Source organism: Xenopus laevis, chromosome 7L (genome assembly GCF_017654675.1).
Source record: "Xenopus laevis strain J_2021 chromosome 7L, Xenopus_laevis_v10.1, whole genome shotgun sequence".
Taxonomy (NCBI): Eukaryota; Metazoa; Chordata; class Amphibia; order Anura; family Pipidae; genus Xenopus; species Xenopus laevis.
The window spans coordinates 96,190,792-96,205,765 of NC_054383.1; the positions used below are offsets into that span (position 1 = coordinate 96,190,792).

A 14,974-nucleotide genomic window follows, 5' to 3' on the forward strand; every position below is an offset into this window, starting at 1 on the left:
GGTTCCGGGTAGAGTCAAAATCGTGAGAAAGCAGAAGAACATTATCGTCGCTGGTAAGGGAGTGTCTAACTGAGCGAAAACGACTTCCGCCTAGCAACAGCTTGTTTGGCTCCTCCCATGGTTACCTAGCAGAGAAGCCGCAGAGAAGGCAACATGGCTCAGAGGGAGGATGGAGCGTTTGTTCTTCACGGAAGGAAAGCGGCGCTCAGGTAAGGACTCCTGCAGCCTGGTGACCTGTGCTCACTCCGGGCGCCATGGATCTCTCAGCCCATCTCAGTTTTGTATTTCTGTACTCAACCTGCATATGAGCCCCAGGGTGACTGTAGGGAAATAATCAGAGGCTAATAGTATTGTTTTTCTATGTGGTCACCTGGTCGGTGCTTCATTAAAATGTGCAATTGGAAGGGTGACATTGGAGTTTGCTCCCCCACCCCTCCTGGCTAGTACATGGAAGCCCCATTCAATCTCATCACATATGCTTGGAGATATCATTTCCATAAGACAAATGTAAGGGTTTTTTTTGTCTGCAGATTATTGCTTTTATTTACCATATTTCCATTCATACAAGGCCACACCAAAGACAGAATTTTTTTAATCTGACCTAATAAAATCCTTCACAAAGGTATCTGTCAAATCCAAACGCCAATAAGCCTACTCCATACTGTTGGGCCAGGCGTTGGCGAACCCCAATCCGGAAAAACTGCTGGCCATATCCTGAATTTGGCACATCACTAGTTCATCTATAACTATATTTTGTTTGCATTCACTGAGCAAAACATGAAATAAAAATATAAGCAGCTTTACTGTGACCAGTATTTACTGGCTGTCAAAAGCACCAACCATTATATATATATCTTCCCTGACGAAGATTCCAGTAAGGAGTCGAAACGTTGGTCCATAAATAAATCTGCATTTGATTTGAACTGATGTCTTAGTGGAATTTTCCTTGGAGCGCCGTCATCTGGGAGAATATACAGTGAATAAAGTACCCCCTCTTGTCAAATATAAGGATATTATAAGTTACCGAGGAGTTTCATGTACATATAAAAACACTAGGCCGAAGGTCGAGTGTTTTTATACAGGTCATGGAACTCCGAGGTGACTTCTAATATCCTCATATTTTGCAACTGGGGGTACTTTATTTATTATAATACACAAATTTCAGTGAGTCATGTGACAGAAATGACATCAGAACTCACCATTTATAACTGATGACATCAGAACTCACCGTTTATAAGGATATAATTTACAAGATATTCATAGCTTTTGTGTATTATATATATATATATATATATATATATATATATACACACACATACATACATACATACATACATACATACATACATACATACATACATACATACATAGCAACTTGCCCAGGTTCTGGTAATTCGAATGACATGGGACAACACTCAACAGGAATAGAAAGTGGGTGAGTTTGTCTAACCCCTTAGTGATACTATACAGAACACTCCATGGACAGCTTGCACCACTGTGTGGATAAAAACCTATGCATTGCAATCACAGAAATGTCAAATAGAGAGAGAGAATGATATGGCACCATATCAAGTACAAGGTACTGTTTTATTACAGAGAGAAAAAGGAAATTATTATTTAAAATTTGGATTATTTGGATAAAATGGAGTCTGTTGAAGATGGCCTTCCTGTAATTCAGAGCTTTCTGGATAAAGGGTTTCCGGATAAAAGATCATATACCTGTACACCCTTTCATTGTATTGTATCTTTATAAGAGTAGTCCTAACCTGCTGGGCCTTGGCCGTGGGGGCAGGTAGCGACCATGCCTGAAAGCATCATAGGGACTTATTTGGATAAAATTCTCTTTTCTGTCCTATATAAGTCTGTGGCACCCTCTAGAGGGTCAGATCAAGATTTGGGTGAATACTTATTTGATGTCCTAGATGTTTTCAGAACTAATGCTACATGCTCATACAGCAATGTTTTCATTAATCTCTAACCTGCTTATGGGCTAACATAGGGGCCCTGGCCATAGTTAGGCCTCCAATGGGACCAAATACTTCCAAAGTTCACTGCTTTGTGGAATGTTCTATTGTTTCTGCTGCACTCGCACCATATAGTACATATTCCACCCATCTATGTTATTTTGGAATTATCAATATTTACTCCGCTTATTATAAATACATTGGCAGGCTGTGTAGGCTGTAGTCAGTGTTTGAGATGCGCAGGCACAACTGTATTGTTTTGGGACTGGTAACCACAATAGCGTGAATAAACACTAATGAATACAATGACTCCATATGCTTTTAGCAGCATTTTACTTACTTATAGTCATTATATTCTCATCCCATGATGGAACCACTTGGATTCCACATGATCTATCTCTATTATCATTTCCTAAAGAGACTGATCAATCTAATCCTGAAATAATTATTTATTTATCAAGCCAGGGTTGGACTGGGCCGGCGGGAAAAAACCCGGTGGGCCCCCGGCTCTTGCGGGCCCGGACCAGATCCGCTTACTGCCGAATCTCCCTACCGTGACCTCCCTTTATCGGGCAGGTTGCGGCATATACAAAGTGCGCGCCTAAGCATTGCCGCAGGGGACACGGAGTTGGGCCCTGCAACAGCAGCCCGGTGTCAAGCTTGCAAATGTGTCTTTTCACACCAGTAAATGTGTCTTTTTCTACCTATTCTAGTTTCCCTGTTCTTTTTCTGCAATGCTAGTGATAGATACTGCTTGCATACTAAAGGGTTGATTGCTCTGTAGGATAACTGGCTGTCATGGAAACCTCTTAAGAGGGCCCACATAGTCTATTATAGAACAAGACCTGGAACATTCTGCAGTATTGTAACCCTCGAAGCGCCAAACCATTCAGAACCATTCAAACAGGAATGACAGAAATCATCACGTGTTTCCCACAGTGTATGAACCCTTTGTTGGACTCCTAATACATTTGAATGGTTCGACCGATTTATTTAGGAAATGGTTCATACACTGTGGGTAGCATATGATGATTTTCGGCAATGAAATTTTAGAAGCATCGCCTTTCTGTTGGATTTGATTTATTAATCCACCTTTAAAATTCACCTCACTATACCTGCACTTTTTCTCTCCTTTAGCAGCACCATCATTTTAAACATTTTTGAAATTCGCCTTAAAGGGGTTGTTCACCTTTAAATGAACTTTTAGTCTGATGTAGAGAGTGACATCCTGAGACAATTGATTTTCATTTTTTATTATTTATGCCGTTTGAGTTATTTAGCAGTTCTCCAGTTGGCATTTTCATCAGTCTGGTTGCTAACGCACATTAGACCCTGGAATATGACTGGATTATGAATAGTAGAGGGCCTGAATAGAAAGATGAGTAAGAAAAAGTAGCAATAATAATAAATGTGTAGCCTTACAGAGCATTTGTTTTTAGATGGGGTCAGTGACCCCCATTTGACAGATATGGGATCCGTTATCCAGAAAGTTCCGAATTATGGAAAAGCCCTCTCCCATAGACTCCATTTTCTCCAAATAATCCAATTTTTTAAAGATGATTTCCATTTTCTCTGTAATAATAAAACAGTACCTTGTACTTGATCCAAACTAGTATATAATTAATCCTTACTGAAAACAAAACCTGACTATTGGGTTTATTTAATGTTTAAATGATTTTCTAGTAGACTTTAGGTATGAAGATCTAAATTACAGAAGGATTCATTATCCAGAAAACTCCAGGTCCCAAATATTCTGTATAACAGGTCTCATACCTGTATTTTGATCTTCTATTATGGTACTTTTGCGAGTCAGCTGCCTCCCTCCCCCATTACGTTTTTTAAAGGAGAAGGAAAGATACCGAGGCATTTTATTGCCAGTAGATGAGCTGCAATAGTGCAAGCTAGAATGCTATATTTATTCTGTAGAATGTTTTACCATACCTGAGTAAAAAGCTCTAGAAACTCTGTTTGTTTAGGATAGCAGCTGCAGTATTAACATGGTGTGACATCACTTCCTGCCTGAGTCTCTCCCTGCTCTGGGCTCAGATTACAGCAGAGAAGGGGGGGAGGAAGAGGAGCAAACTGAGCATGCTCTTGCCCAGGGCAATGAGGTTTAATCTGAAGGCAGGAAGTCTGATACTGAAGCCCATGTGTACACAATAGAAGGAAAGAAATGCTGTGTTTCTTTTGACAGGGGACTCGGAGCAGCACTACTTTGGGGGTTTACTGGTTTATTTAGAAGGACCTTTCTGATAAGGCTTACTTAGTTTTAACCTTTCCTTCTCCTTTAAGGGCCATAGAATATGTCTCAGGTAAGTCTTAATTTTTTTTAAAAAGGTGGATTTTTATTGGGGCCTGCAGCAGCATATAGTTTAACTTGTTGAGTATAATCATTTTAATCAGCTGCACTCTGCCCATGATTCCCAATAACAGTTTTAGTTAATAGAAGATAGATATTTGCAGTTGGATCTGAACTCACAGATAGGTAAATGAGGCAGCAATTGGTAGGGGGATATCATCCAGTGATTTATCTGGGGCTTTGAGATCTATAAAAGCCCAGCTTCACTTGAGCAATACAGAAGATCTGTTCGCATTGTCAGAGGGTTGGCTTCACAAAGGTTCACAGGGCTGGGGGCAGCTTTGGGGGGCTGTTAGTGGAAACTATTCGGCGTGCAGCACCTCCTTGATGTGGACACATTCCTATGATTTTTATAGTAACATGTCAGTATCACTTTAAAAACAAGACCTGTATGCCTTATGGAGCAGCTCTCTCGGCCTTCAGCCTTGTATTTTGTTATGGTCATGGAACTCCTTGGTAACTTAAAATCCTTATATTTTACTATAGGGGTACTTTATTCACAATATAGTACATGAATGTATAATGGGCATATTCAGTTACAGCTTTGTATATATGAGTTGGGTTAGTGTTTAATATGTGATGTTTTTGATTTAGAACATACTAAAACATTATTTATTTTATCATCTATAGTGAAAAGCCATATGAATTTCTGAGCAATACACAGAAAACCACCAGCAGCCACAACCTCAGCTTTCAGGGAGCAGCCCATAACCGCAGACTACATGCCAGCCATGACAGGCCAAAAGAAATCATTAGTAAGTAAGAATTTGCCACTTCTCTAAGCAAGCAAATTGCTGATAACTGGTTGCCTAAGGCTCGAGGAGCATTGAATGTTCAGATATTCCCCACTTAACAAGATGGCACTTTAAAAACAAACTCTATTGTATGTTGATTTGTTCTGAGCAAACCGCTAAACTGAGTTTTCCAATCTCTTTTAGACAGTCCAGTTTTACAATACACCAAAGAAAATCCAAGCATCGATGACTTAGAGGATAACTTACGGAAACTTAAAGTACAAGTAGACAGCTTGGCTTCTAGTCTTAATTTGGACTATGAGAAAAACACCAAGCCCTATAGCTCTAAAGCTGTAGACAGACCTCAATGGCCAACACATACAAACAGTACCTCTTCTGAAATATATAGTAGTAGCTTAGTAAAGACCATACCAGATTCTGACTGGTTTCTTAAGCCAAATCACTTTATGAAATCACAGGAAAACTACTCTGCAGTTCAGAGCACTGGTTTGCCAACGTTTTCAACATCATCTCCTTATTCAATGGGACGAGAGATTTCAGGTATGGATACAGTGTCTTCAGCAGTGTCCCCTTTTGATATTGCCTATAGTGAGAAAATTCCTGTGAAGCTTGGGGCACCTCATGTGGTTGGAGTCAAATCCCTTATGCCTCCCAAAATCCCTGTTCGCTCTCGATCTCTAGAAAAATCGAAAGCCTCAGTTGTACGAGGAAGGTCACAATCCATAGACCGATCTCACTCCTTTTCCCCTGTTTCCAAAAAAGCAAGATGGCCGAGATCACGCTCGCAATCGCCAAAACCTGTTTGGAGGCCAAACTCTGCCAATGCCTGTGGCCAACCAGCTCCACGATCAAAGTGCAGTGGGAAAACTTCTTCCTCCAACAGACAATCACGGTCACGGTTCTACAGGCCTGGCTCTGTGGTTACAAGATCCGTTACACCGTTCAGAAAAACAAAGAGTAATCTCAGTTATTCCTGGAGCCCTTATAGTATACCGTCAACTTCAATATCTGCACCCAGTGCTGAGGAAATTAGTGAAAAGTAAGTAAGATAAGGTTTTGATAATTCACTGGCCTATTTTCCCTGTTCACTCCAGATTTCACTTTGTTGACTGAAGGTATTTGCAGTAAGTCTTTCTAACAGAGAAGCCAACAGGCAAGTATGCAAAGCAAAACTGTTATAAGTCCCATTCACCTTGAGCTATATTCATGGCTGCTAAAAAAATAGCCTTCAAATGTTTACCTTATACAAGCCTGTAAATCATTCTGGGGTGGCCCTAAATTATAGTATTTTACATACAATTCAGCATACATGTAAAAATTTTAATTTTTTGGCTTTACTGTTCTTTGGAGGAAAGTGTTTGGCACTACTGTTTCTTTTAAATACTATTTCAAAAAACTTTTGGATCATGAGGACTTGAAGGGGGTAAAATGTATTGATAAATATTGATATTGTATTGATAAATAAGGGGAAAAAAACAGTGCCGATTTGGTTGGAGTAGTTTTCAAAAAATAATGAGATAAATTTGACTTTGATAAATGGGCCTCAAAGTCTAACAAAAAAATGTAACTTTTTAATAGTTTTGTACTCAGCGACGTTACTAAGCAGACCCAGTCGTAGGGTGAAATTGGGGCCTGGATTGCGTGGTCTACATTACTTCCTCTGTAACTGTAAAGATATCCCCCAAGCTGCTTTTCTACCTGCAGGAGGGGCATGCAGGTGGACAGGAGCCAGGTAGAAATCGCTGGGCCCCTCTGATCGGGGGGGGGGGCGAGGGTGGGTGGCATACTACATCAACACCAAAGAAATGGACGGCACTCAGATCAAAAAGGAATACAGATTTATTGCACACTCCTGCAGGGACCCTACGCGTTTCGGGAATCCAGCCCTTAATCATTGATGCCTATGATTAAGGGATTGATTCCCGAAACGCATAGGGCGTAGGATCCCTGCAGGAGTATGCAATAAACCTGTATTCCTTTTTGATCTGAGTGCCATCCATTTCTTTGGTGTTGATGTGGATCTTAGCAGTGGGGACGCTGCGGACAGAGCACCCGATAGGAGATATATGGAATAGCAACAGGGAAGGTGAACTTTGAGCGATCCTTTTGTTTTTGGGTGGCATACTAGTTGCATCACTGTAATAAAAAAGTTGATTTACAAAATATCAGACTGGGAAATCTAGAGGGAGTCCCAGCAATTTAACATATTTTACTTACTTTTGACATTCAACAAATTGTTTCATGAATTGACAAGTTTATCAAAGCTGATGAATGTGACACATGTCTGTGATATAGGATGTTCAAGCATGTGATGCACTTAAACACCTCAGAGAATTGCCATATAAATGTATCACTGTCTTAAAATGAATGCAATACAAGTAAATGCAAGCCCATAGTTTGCCCCTTTGTGCTCCAGTATTTGGTCAGTGTCCTCTTTAACCTTTTGTGCCTCTGTACAGCATTCCAGCCCCACAGTTTGGGATTTAATGTTTCATGCATGCCATTGTGTGAACCTCAACCCCTGAATAGTAATAGAAGGGATTGATTTTATAGAATATCTCATTTTAAATTCTACATAAACATGGCTTGATTGGAAAATAATGTAATTGTTTGCATGTATTTTTCATAGCTGGTTATAAGTCTGTTGACAGTATTACAGTATAATGCACTGCTGGTGCAATGTATGCCTGGCCTTAAAGGAAAACTATACCCCCCCCCCCCAAAACAATGTAGGTCTCTATAAAAAGATATTGCATAAAACAGCTCATATGTAAAACCCTGCTTCATGTAAATAAAACATTTTCATAATAATATACTTTTTTACTGGTATGTGCCATTGGGTAGTCATAAATGGAAAATTGCCATTTTAAAAAATAAGGGATCATAGGATTCATGGTGCACACATCAAGCCATACATGTTAGGTCACATGAGCCAATTAACAGACAGAGTTCTGCCTTTTGCTTCCACACTTCTTCCTGTTACAGTTAGAGTTTAAGTATTTCTTGTCAGGTGATCTCTGAGGCAGCACACAGACCATCACAAAATGGTGGTTAAAAGCAAGAGATGTAAAAGGGCAATATTTACTTAAATATATATACCAGTTTGGTAAGATTCTTTAATATGCCACTAAATTTGATATAAACTGTCTGTTGCTTAAATATTCATTTTGGAGGTATAGTTTTCCTTTAACAAAGGTATTACTTTTATACATGTTAGTAACTGTGCTTTCCTCAGCATGAAACTAAATAATTTTTTGTAAATCTCTTAAAGGACCAGTAACATTAAAAAAAAATTTTTTTCAAAATTCATTAGTATAGAACCAAAAATAAACATCAAGGCAAATAAAACTTTTGAATTGCAAAGCCTTTATTAAGAGAGAACTTACCAAAACTCCACTTCCTGTCCTCTTCTGAAAGGGCGACCATCCATGCAGCGGTGTTCAACTTCTCCTCCCTGGCTATTCTCTCTGCAGCACTTCCCCTATTCCCAGCAGTCAGACTTTGAATCCAGCCTTTCCTCAACCGGCGAGGAGGAGGAGAGCAAAAAAAAAAAAACACACACACACTTTGTTGCTCATCAGTTTGCTTATATTTAATTTAACAGACTTCTATTTACACATCCTGTTTTAAAGTATTTAACATTGTATTTATATTTAATTCAGCCCCGTGGCCAGTAACTACTACAGTGCAACTACTTTTGTTATATAATTGAATTCAGTATACTTTTTGCTCGTAATACACACATACATACTGTACATTATTCTTCTAAGTGTATGTGTGTGTGTCTGACACTGCTGAATTGCAGCTTGATTCTATCCAGGGCACTGTCAGTAAGGAGTTTGCATGTTCCTCACTGCAAGGTTTTCCTCTGGATACTCCAGGTTTCCTCCCACACCAAAAACATAGAGACAGGTAAACTGGCTCCTGATGAACTTGGTCCTTATGTGTGTGCGTTGTATAATAATAATATTGTAGTAATAATAATAATGTGATTGGAAATTCAATTGTAATCTCCACTGTAGCTCTACAAACGTCACTAACACATAATAACAGCAATTGTGGCAAGACCCACAATGTCTAGCTGATTTATCCATGCTGTAAATATAAATGTGCAATTAGAAAGTGAAATCATACAGTTTTGTTTCATTATTGTCCATATTCTTGCGTTAGATTCTTACAGACACTAGCTGAGGGTGGTGTGGGAAGATCAGTATTGGAAGGCTCTCCATATCAACAAGAGCTAGCAAGGCTAAGACTAGAGCGGCTTCGGGTGGAAGAAGACCTTCTACTGGAGATAAAGAGGCAGCAAGAGTTGGAACGAACCAGAGGACCACGACCTAAGTGGTGAGCAAGTGGAGATCAAACCCCTTCCTACATATAATTTTTTTACTGAATTTTTTACTGAATCATTTTGTAATTTTCTAACTAGGAAACAAAACACACAGGGGGTTATTTATTAAAGTCCGAATGCCAAAAACTCGAAAAATTCTAGGTTTTTTTTTTTTACTATAAAATCCAATTTTTTGGTGGAAAAAAAAAAACTTGAATTTGCCGAGATTTATTATACCCCGAGGATGGAAAAAGTCTGAATCCTAAAATCCGGCATCGCAGACCTGCTGAGGTTGTATATAAGTCAATGGGAGAAGTCCTGAAGATATCCACGATCTGTGCTGCGTTTCGTGCAATAGTCCTAGATTTTTCAAACAAAAATCTGAAAAAAAAATCGGATTTTTCTGGTGGAAAATCCGAAAATTCAGATTTTTTTTCCAACGATTTTTAAGTTTTTTTTTCGAGTATTTTTCTGAACTGAAATTTTTTGGCAAAATGTATTCATAAATAAGGGGAAATAACCTGTGTGGATTTGGTCGGAGTATATTTCAGAAAATAATGAGATAAATTCAGATGCAAAATTTCTTGTGTTTATTAACCTGTACTTTTTTGCAGGTATGAGATGAAAAGCTCCCAGTTCCACTATGAAGCACGTAAAAATAATGAATTGCTAAAAAGCAGTAAGGAGTATCAGTCCATCTATGACTATCGCCAGGAACTTACTGCAGCTTCCCGCAACTTCCAGGAACACCTGAAAATTACACACTTGGACCCTGTATAGGTTGTGGGGCACCTTCTGCACAGGGGATTCTTCTGTTGGTAGCCAGTGTGTGTGTGTGTATGTGTGCTTTTGTCTGTGGAATGGCAGCTGAGGGAAAAAATATAAAAAAAAAAAAACCTGTGTATGTAAAAATATTTATCACTGTTCAGAATGAAGATATATATATATTGATCAAGCATAATTGGTGTGAGGTCTCTGTCCTCTAAGCTACAGAAGAACTCGGTTAATGGATGATAAATGTGTTAGTAAATGCTGCAGAGGGTTTCTCAGGGGTATGACTATGGTGACATGAAAGTATTTGTAAATTCCATGCATTTGTTTATCATTTTAATACCCTACCAGTTGTCACATATTCCCATATGCATAACAATGAACGCAATTTAAGGAATAAATTGAAAAAAGGGAGAGAATTTTAATTGTTTAAGACTTTAATTCCCATTAATTGCATCTGCTGGTTGGAGCATCAGTGCTCTACCCAGACAGGTAAATACAGGTATGGGACCTGTTATCCAGAATGCTTGAGACCTGGGGTTTTCCGGATAAGGGATCTTTTCATAATTTGGATCTTCATACCTTTTCTACTAGAAAATCATGCAAACATTAAATAAACAAAATAGGCTGGTTTTGCTTTGTATCAAGTACAAGGTATTGTTTAATTATTACAGAGAAAAGGAAAACATTTTTAAACATTTGGATTATTTGGTTAAAATGAAGCCTATGGGAGATGGCCATCCCTTAATTCGGAGCTTTCTGGATAGCGGTTTTCCAAATAACGGATCACATACCTGTATAGTCCAATATTTGTTTTCTTCACTGTTACTCCCATAGTTTGGCTGGCTTTACAGACACCAGAGGAGATCGCCAAAACACATTTTCGAATCTTTCAACAATAGGCCCACCTTGAGGTGGGAAATATTGGGCCCTTGGGTCAACAATCGGATCATAATTACTACTATGGAAGCAGTCGAATCGAGAATCCCATCAAAGAGCAGATGCAGACCAACAGGAAAAACAAACCTGCCTGTTCGACAGTGGCCAGTTTTTTGGATCAGGTATCGGTCAGGTGGGCCAGGAGGAGGGGCACGTTCACAGGCCAATAAGCCACAGAATTGATCCGAAAGCCCCAATTTGGCAGCTTAAATCTGCCCGTGTATGCTCACCTTTAGATTCAATTATACAACTATTAAACCAGGTTTTATTACACAGAGTAATTTTATCAATGGTGTACACACGTGTAAAAGGACACCACCATATAATGCTACTCTATTTGCTCTTTTATATGTGACTGTATCGGTAAACATCACTTTGATTTGTGAGTGTCCTCATTTATTAAACCGCTAGTAATAAAATGATGAGGCATATGCATGTTTCTCTCTCTTTGTCCAGTTTTTTGTTATAATTCAGTTTTATATTGATCTGCAAATATTTCAAAGCGCTGTAGCACAAACAAGGTATGGTGGGAGCCTCTCCCGAAAAAGCTGCAAAAGCTGTTCCTGGTGAAGTAATGTTACTCTGTTATGACAAATACATCAAGGACACAGACAGCTTCTATTGTAGATCAAATGCTTAAAGACTGATGCCAGTATAGGTTCAGTTGTAAAGTATAACATTCTTAAAGGGGTTGATCACCTTTATATTCTCTTTAGTTTTTTTGTTCAGAAGTTTGCCATTTCAGAACCTGTTTGTTAGAATGGTCCAATTTATCCAAGTAGCCAAATCAAGCAAATGATTTATGCTTTCAAAGTTGGCTACAGGGGGTCACCATCTTGTAAATTTGTTAAACATCTTTGCAAGACTAAGACTGAGCAAATGCTCAGTGTGGTCTGGGCTGCATAGAGATCGTCATAAACAAAGCTGCTTGAGTTCTGCAATGCTGGGAAGTAAGTCGGGGGCTCCCCCTGCTGTTCATAAGTATGATTGTTTCCCTGCTGAGCAGTTAGGGACCATCTGACAATTCCTATCCACAGCAGTAAATGAAGGGGGAATTTCACTGCATACAGTCAGGTTTCTTATAAAAACAGTACACATTTTTTAATTAAAGTATATTGGAGATAGGTTTCTTTTTCATTAAAGAAAGTAAAAATGGGATTTTATTTGTTTGGCTTTACATGCCCTTTAAGTTAACTTTTAGCAAGTTATAGAATTTCTAATTCTAAGCAACTTTTCAATTGACCATCAATTTTTCTTTTATAGCTTTTGAATTATTTACCTTCTTCTTTGCAGCTTTCAAATAGGGGTCGCTGACCCCATCTAAAAAACAAATGCTCTGTAAGGCTACACATTTATAGTTATTGCTACTTTGTATTACTTATCTTTTTATTCAGGCTCTCCCCTATTTATATTGCAGTCTCTTAATCATATCAAGGCAAAGCCGCTAGGGTAATTTCAAATTGGAGAACTGATGAATAAAAAGCTAAATAACTAAAAAAAACACACACAAATAATACAAAAAAATTAAAACCCAATAGCACATTGGTTTAGAATATCATTCTTTGCTTCATACTAAAAGTTAATTTTAAAGGTGAACAACCCCTTTGGCTGTCTGATGCATCACTCCTTTCTAACCATGTTTTAGTTTGCTTAGTGATAAAGAAAAAGTTCATTGCCAGTAATTGTAAAGTATGAATCAGCAGGAATGTTTCAATACAGCTGGAATGTCAAGGTAATACTTTGTGCTCAACAGTAACCGAATCCTTGTTTAGTTTTCAGATTGATTCTCTTTTTCCATAGTCTCACAGGATTTGCGAATGAAACAATGTAAATGAGATTTCTCTCACATTGGGGTTTATATCTCCGTCTACATCATTTAGTAATGCATGTTTTCAGCAATTCTTTTTAAAATCTGTATTTGGGAATATTCTTTTCCATCACTCCAGTAATTATCCTCCATAGAAACGCCTTGGTTTGGTTACTCTAGTAACACAGAGCTCCAAAGCATATAAATCAAAGCATCAATTATTATCAAAGGCATAGAAAAATATAACATTTGAGACTTTGATGTTTGTGCCAAATACACTCTATGGAAGTGTGGTATAAAATATTGTGATTTCTAGCAATTGTAATTTAAATCATTTTTTTAGCTTATTTAAGAAAAAACTCGATTCGGAAAACACATTCAGGATAATGTTTTTTGGCTGCAGTTTTTTCAAATTGTGGCATAAGTAAGATTACTTTATTCATTAAATTGCCTCCCATGTTTGTAAAATACCTTAGTGAGTTTATACTGGAAGCTATACTCTCAGGCAATGGCTGACCTGTATCACCCTCCGTTGTCCGGTCACTGGGAGCACTGGCGTAACTAGACCCCTAAGGGCCCAGGTACAGAAATGTACAACTGGGCCCCCCTAAAGGGATTGTTCACCTATGAGTAACTTTCAGTATAGAGTGATATTCTAATACAATTTGCAATTGGTTTTTATTTTATTTGTGGTTTTTGAGTTATTTAGCGTTTTATTCAGAAGCTCTCCAGTTTGCGATTTCAGCAGTCTGGTTGCTAAGGTCCAAATTCCCCTAGCAACCATGCACTGATTTGAATAAGAGACTGGAATATGAATAGAAGAGGGTCTAAATACACAAATGAGTCATTAAAAAGTAGCATTTGTTTTTAGATGGGGTCAATAACCCCCATTTAAAAGCTGGAAAGATGTAGAAGAGGAAGGAAAATAATTCAAAAACAATAAAAATAAACAATGAAGACCAATTTAAAAGATGCCAAGAATTTGCCAGTATATAACATACTAAAGGTTAATGTAAACGTTACATGTAAAAAGGACATGTAAATTGAGGTTTCACTGTATTATAATGATATAAGGGATAATCTCAATAATGTGATTGATACACACGGAGGATTGCAGTGGATCCTATTACTGTTCCTATGGTGCTCCGTCCAAGCACCTAAAATATCAATCCAATATCTGTAGTCTGGAACAAAGGACCAAATCGCAGGATAACTGCAAATGTGCCAAATTTTATTTTAATCCACACACAACATGTTTCGGGCGCAACTGCCCTTTTTCAAGTGTGTAATATAAGTGAATTACAGCGTTTAAATCACCTCAACGAGGTCTGTAGACACACCCCCCACCTCCTAAACACCAATGAAGATTCAATGTAAGCAAAAATCCAATATATATACAATATTGCTAAAATTCAAGATAATAAAGTCCTTTATACTGGATACAACGTGGCAGTCCCATAAATACCTAAAAGTGTATACAAAAAGTTAATATATAATATTTACTCATATAAGTAATACAAAAGAGTAAAACACTGAAAAAGTAATTTAGTGTGAAAAACTGCCCCTTAGGGCCTAATTCCACTAAGGCAAATGTCACACGTCACATTCGAATTATTCTAGGTAGCAATAGATTCACAAATACAGCTTCATTGGAACTAAGTTATAGTATATACGTCTTACCCTTAGTAGAGACTAACTGGTTAGAAAATTTCAGAATCTGTAAAAAGAGAAAACGAGGAAGACATCTATTAGATAGTGATCATAAATCAAAGAAACGGAATTAGGCTCCAATGGTCATTTAGACCCATCGGGTACATAGTATTCAATTTTTTAATCCATCTTGCTTCATGTTGTAGAAGCAATTTGGAGAGGTTTCCTCCTCTTCTTGGTAGTTTCACATGTTCCAATACCATCCATCTCAATTGTGTCTGGCTATGGCCTTGGGAGACAAAATGTCTCGATACAGATGTATCGGATTGGGTGCCTGCTTTGAAGTTTCTAATATTACCCTTGTGTTCCTTTATACGCTCCTTAACTGCTCTGCCTGTT

General features: G+C 38.1%; 1 protein-coding gene across 2 annotated transcripts; it reads left to right on the forward strand.

The window, feature by feature from the left end:
* The first annotated feature begins 3 nt into the window (after positions 1–3).
* On the forward strand, positions 4–10,822 carry LOC108696555. Of its 2 annotated transcripts, XM_018226027.2 has the most exons (6): positions 4–209; positions 4,954–5,078; positions 5,262–5,618; positions 5,841–6,117; positions 9,249–9,422; positions 10,023–10,822. In XM_018226027.2, the coding sequence occupies exons 1-6, from the start codon at positions 154–156 to the stop codon at positions 10,186–10,188; spliced, it is 1,155 nt and encodes a 384-aa protein (XP_018081516.1). In that variant the 5' UTR covers positions 4–153; the 3' UTR covers positions 10,189–10,822. The 2 variants fall into 2 exon arrangements, with proteins under 2 accessions (XP_018081516.1, XP_018081515.1); XM_018226026.2 differs by having other exon boundaries at positions 5,262–6,117.
* The last annotated feature ends 4,152 nt before the right edge of the window (positions 10,823–14,974 follow it).

What these genes read in the sequence shown, in the direction of transcription:
- LOC108696555 (XM_018226026.2), top strand. Translation starts at nt 154, where the DNA reads ATGGCTCAGAGGGAGGATGGAGCGTTTGTTCTTCACGGAAGGAAAGCG. An exon ending in CAGGCCAAAAGAAATCATTA is followed by an intron (nt 5,079 to 5,261) that starts GTAAGTAAGAAT and finishes AATCTCTTTTAG; the next exon opens with ACAGTCCAGTTTTACAATAC. An exon ending in AGAGGACCACGACCTAAGTG is followed by an intron (nt 9,423 to 10,022) that starts GTGAGCAAGTGG and finishes ACTTTTTTGCAG; the next exon opens with GTATGAGATGAAAAGCTCCC.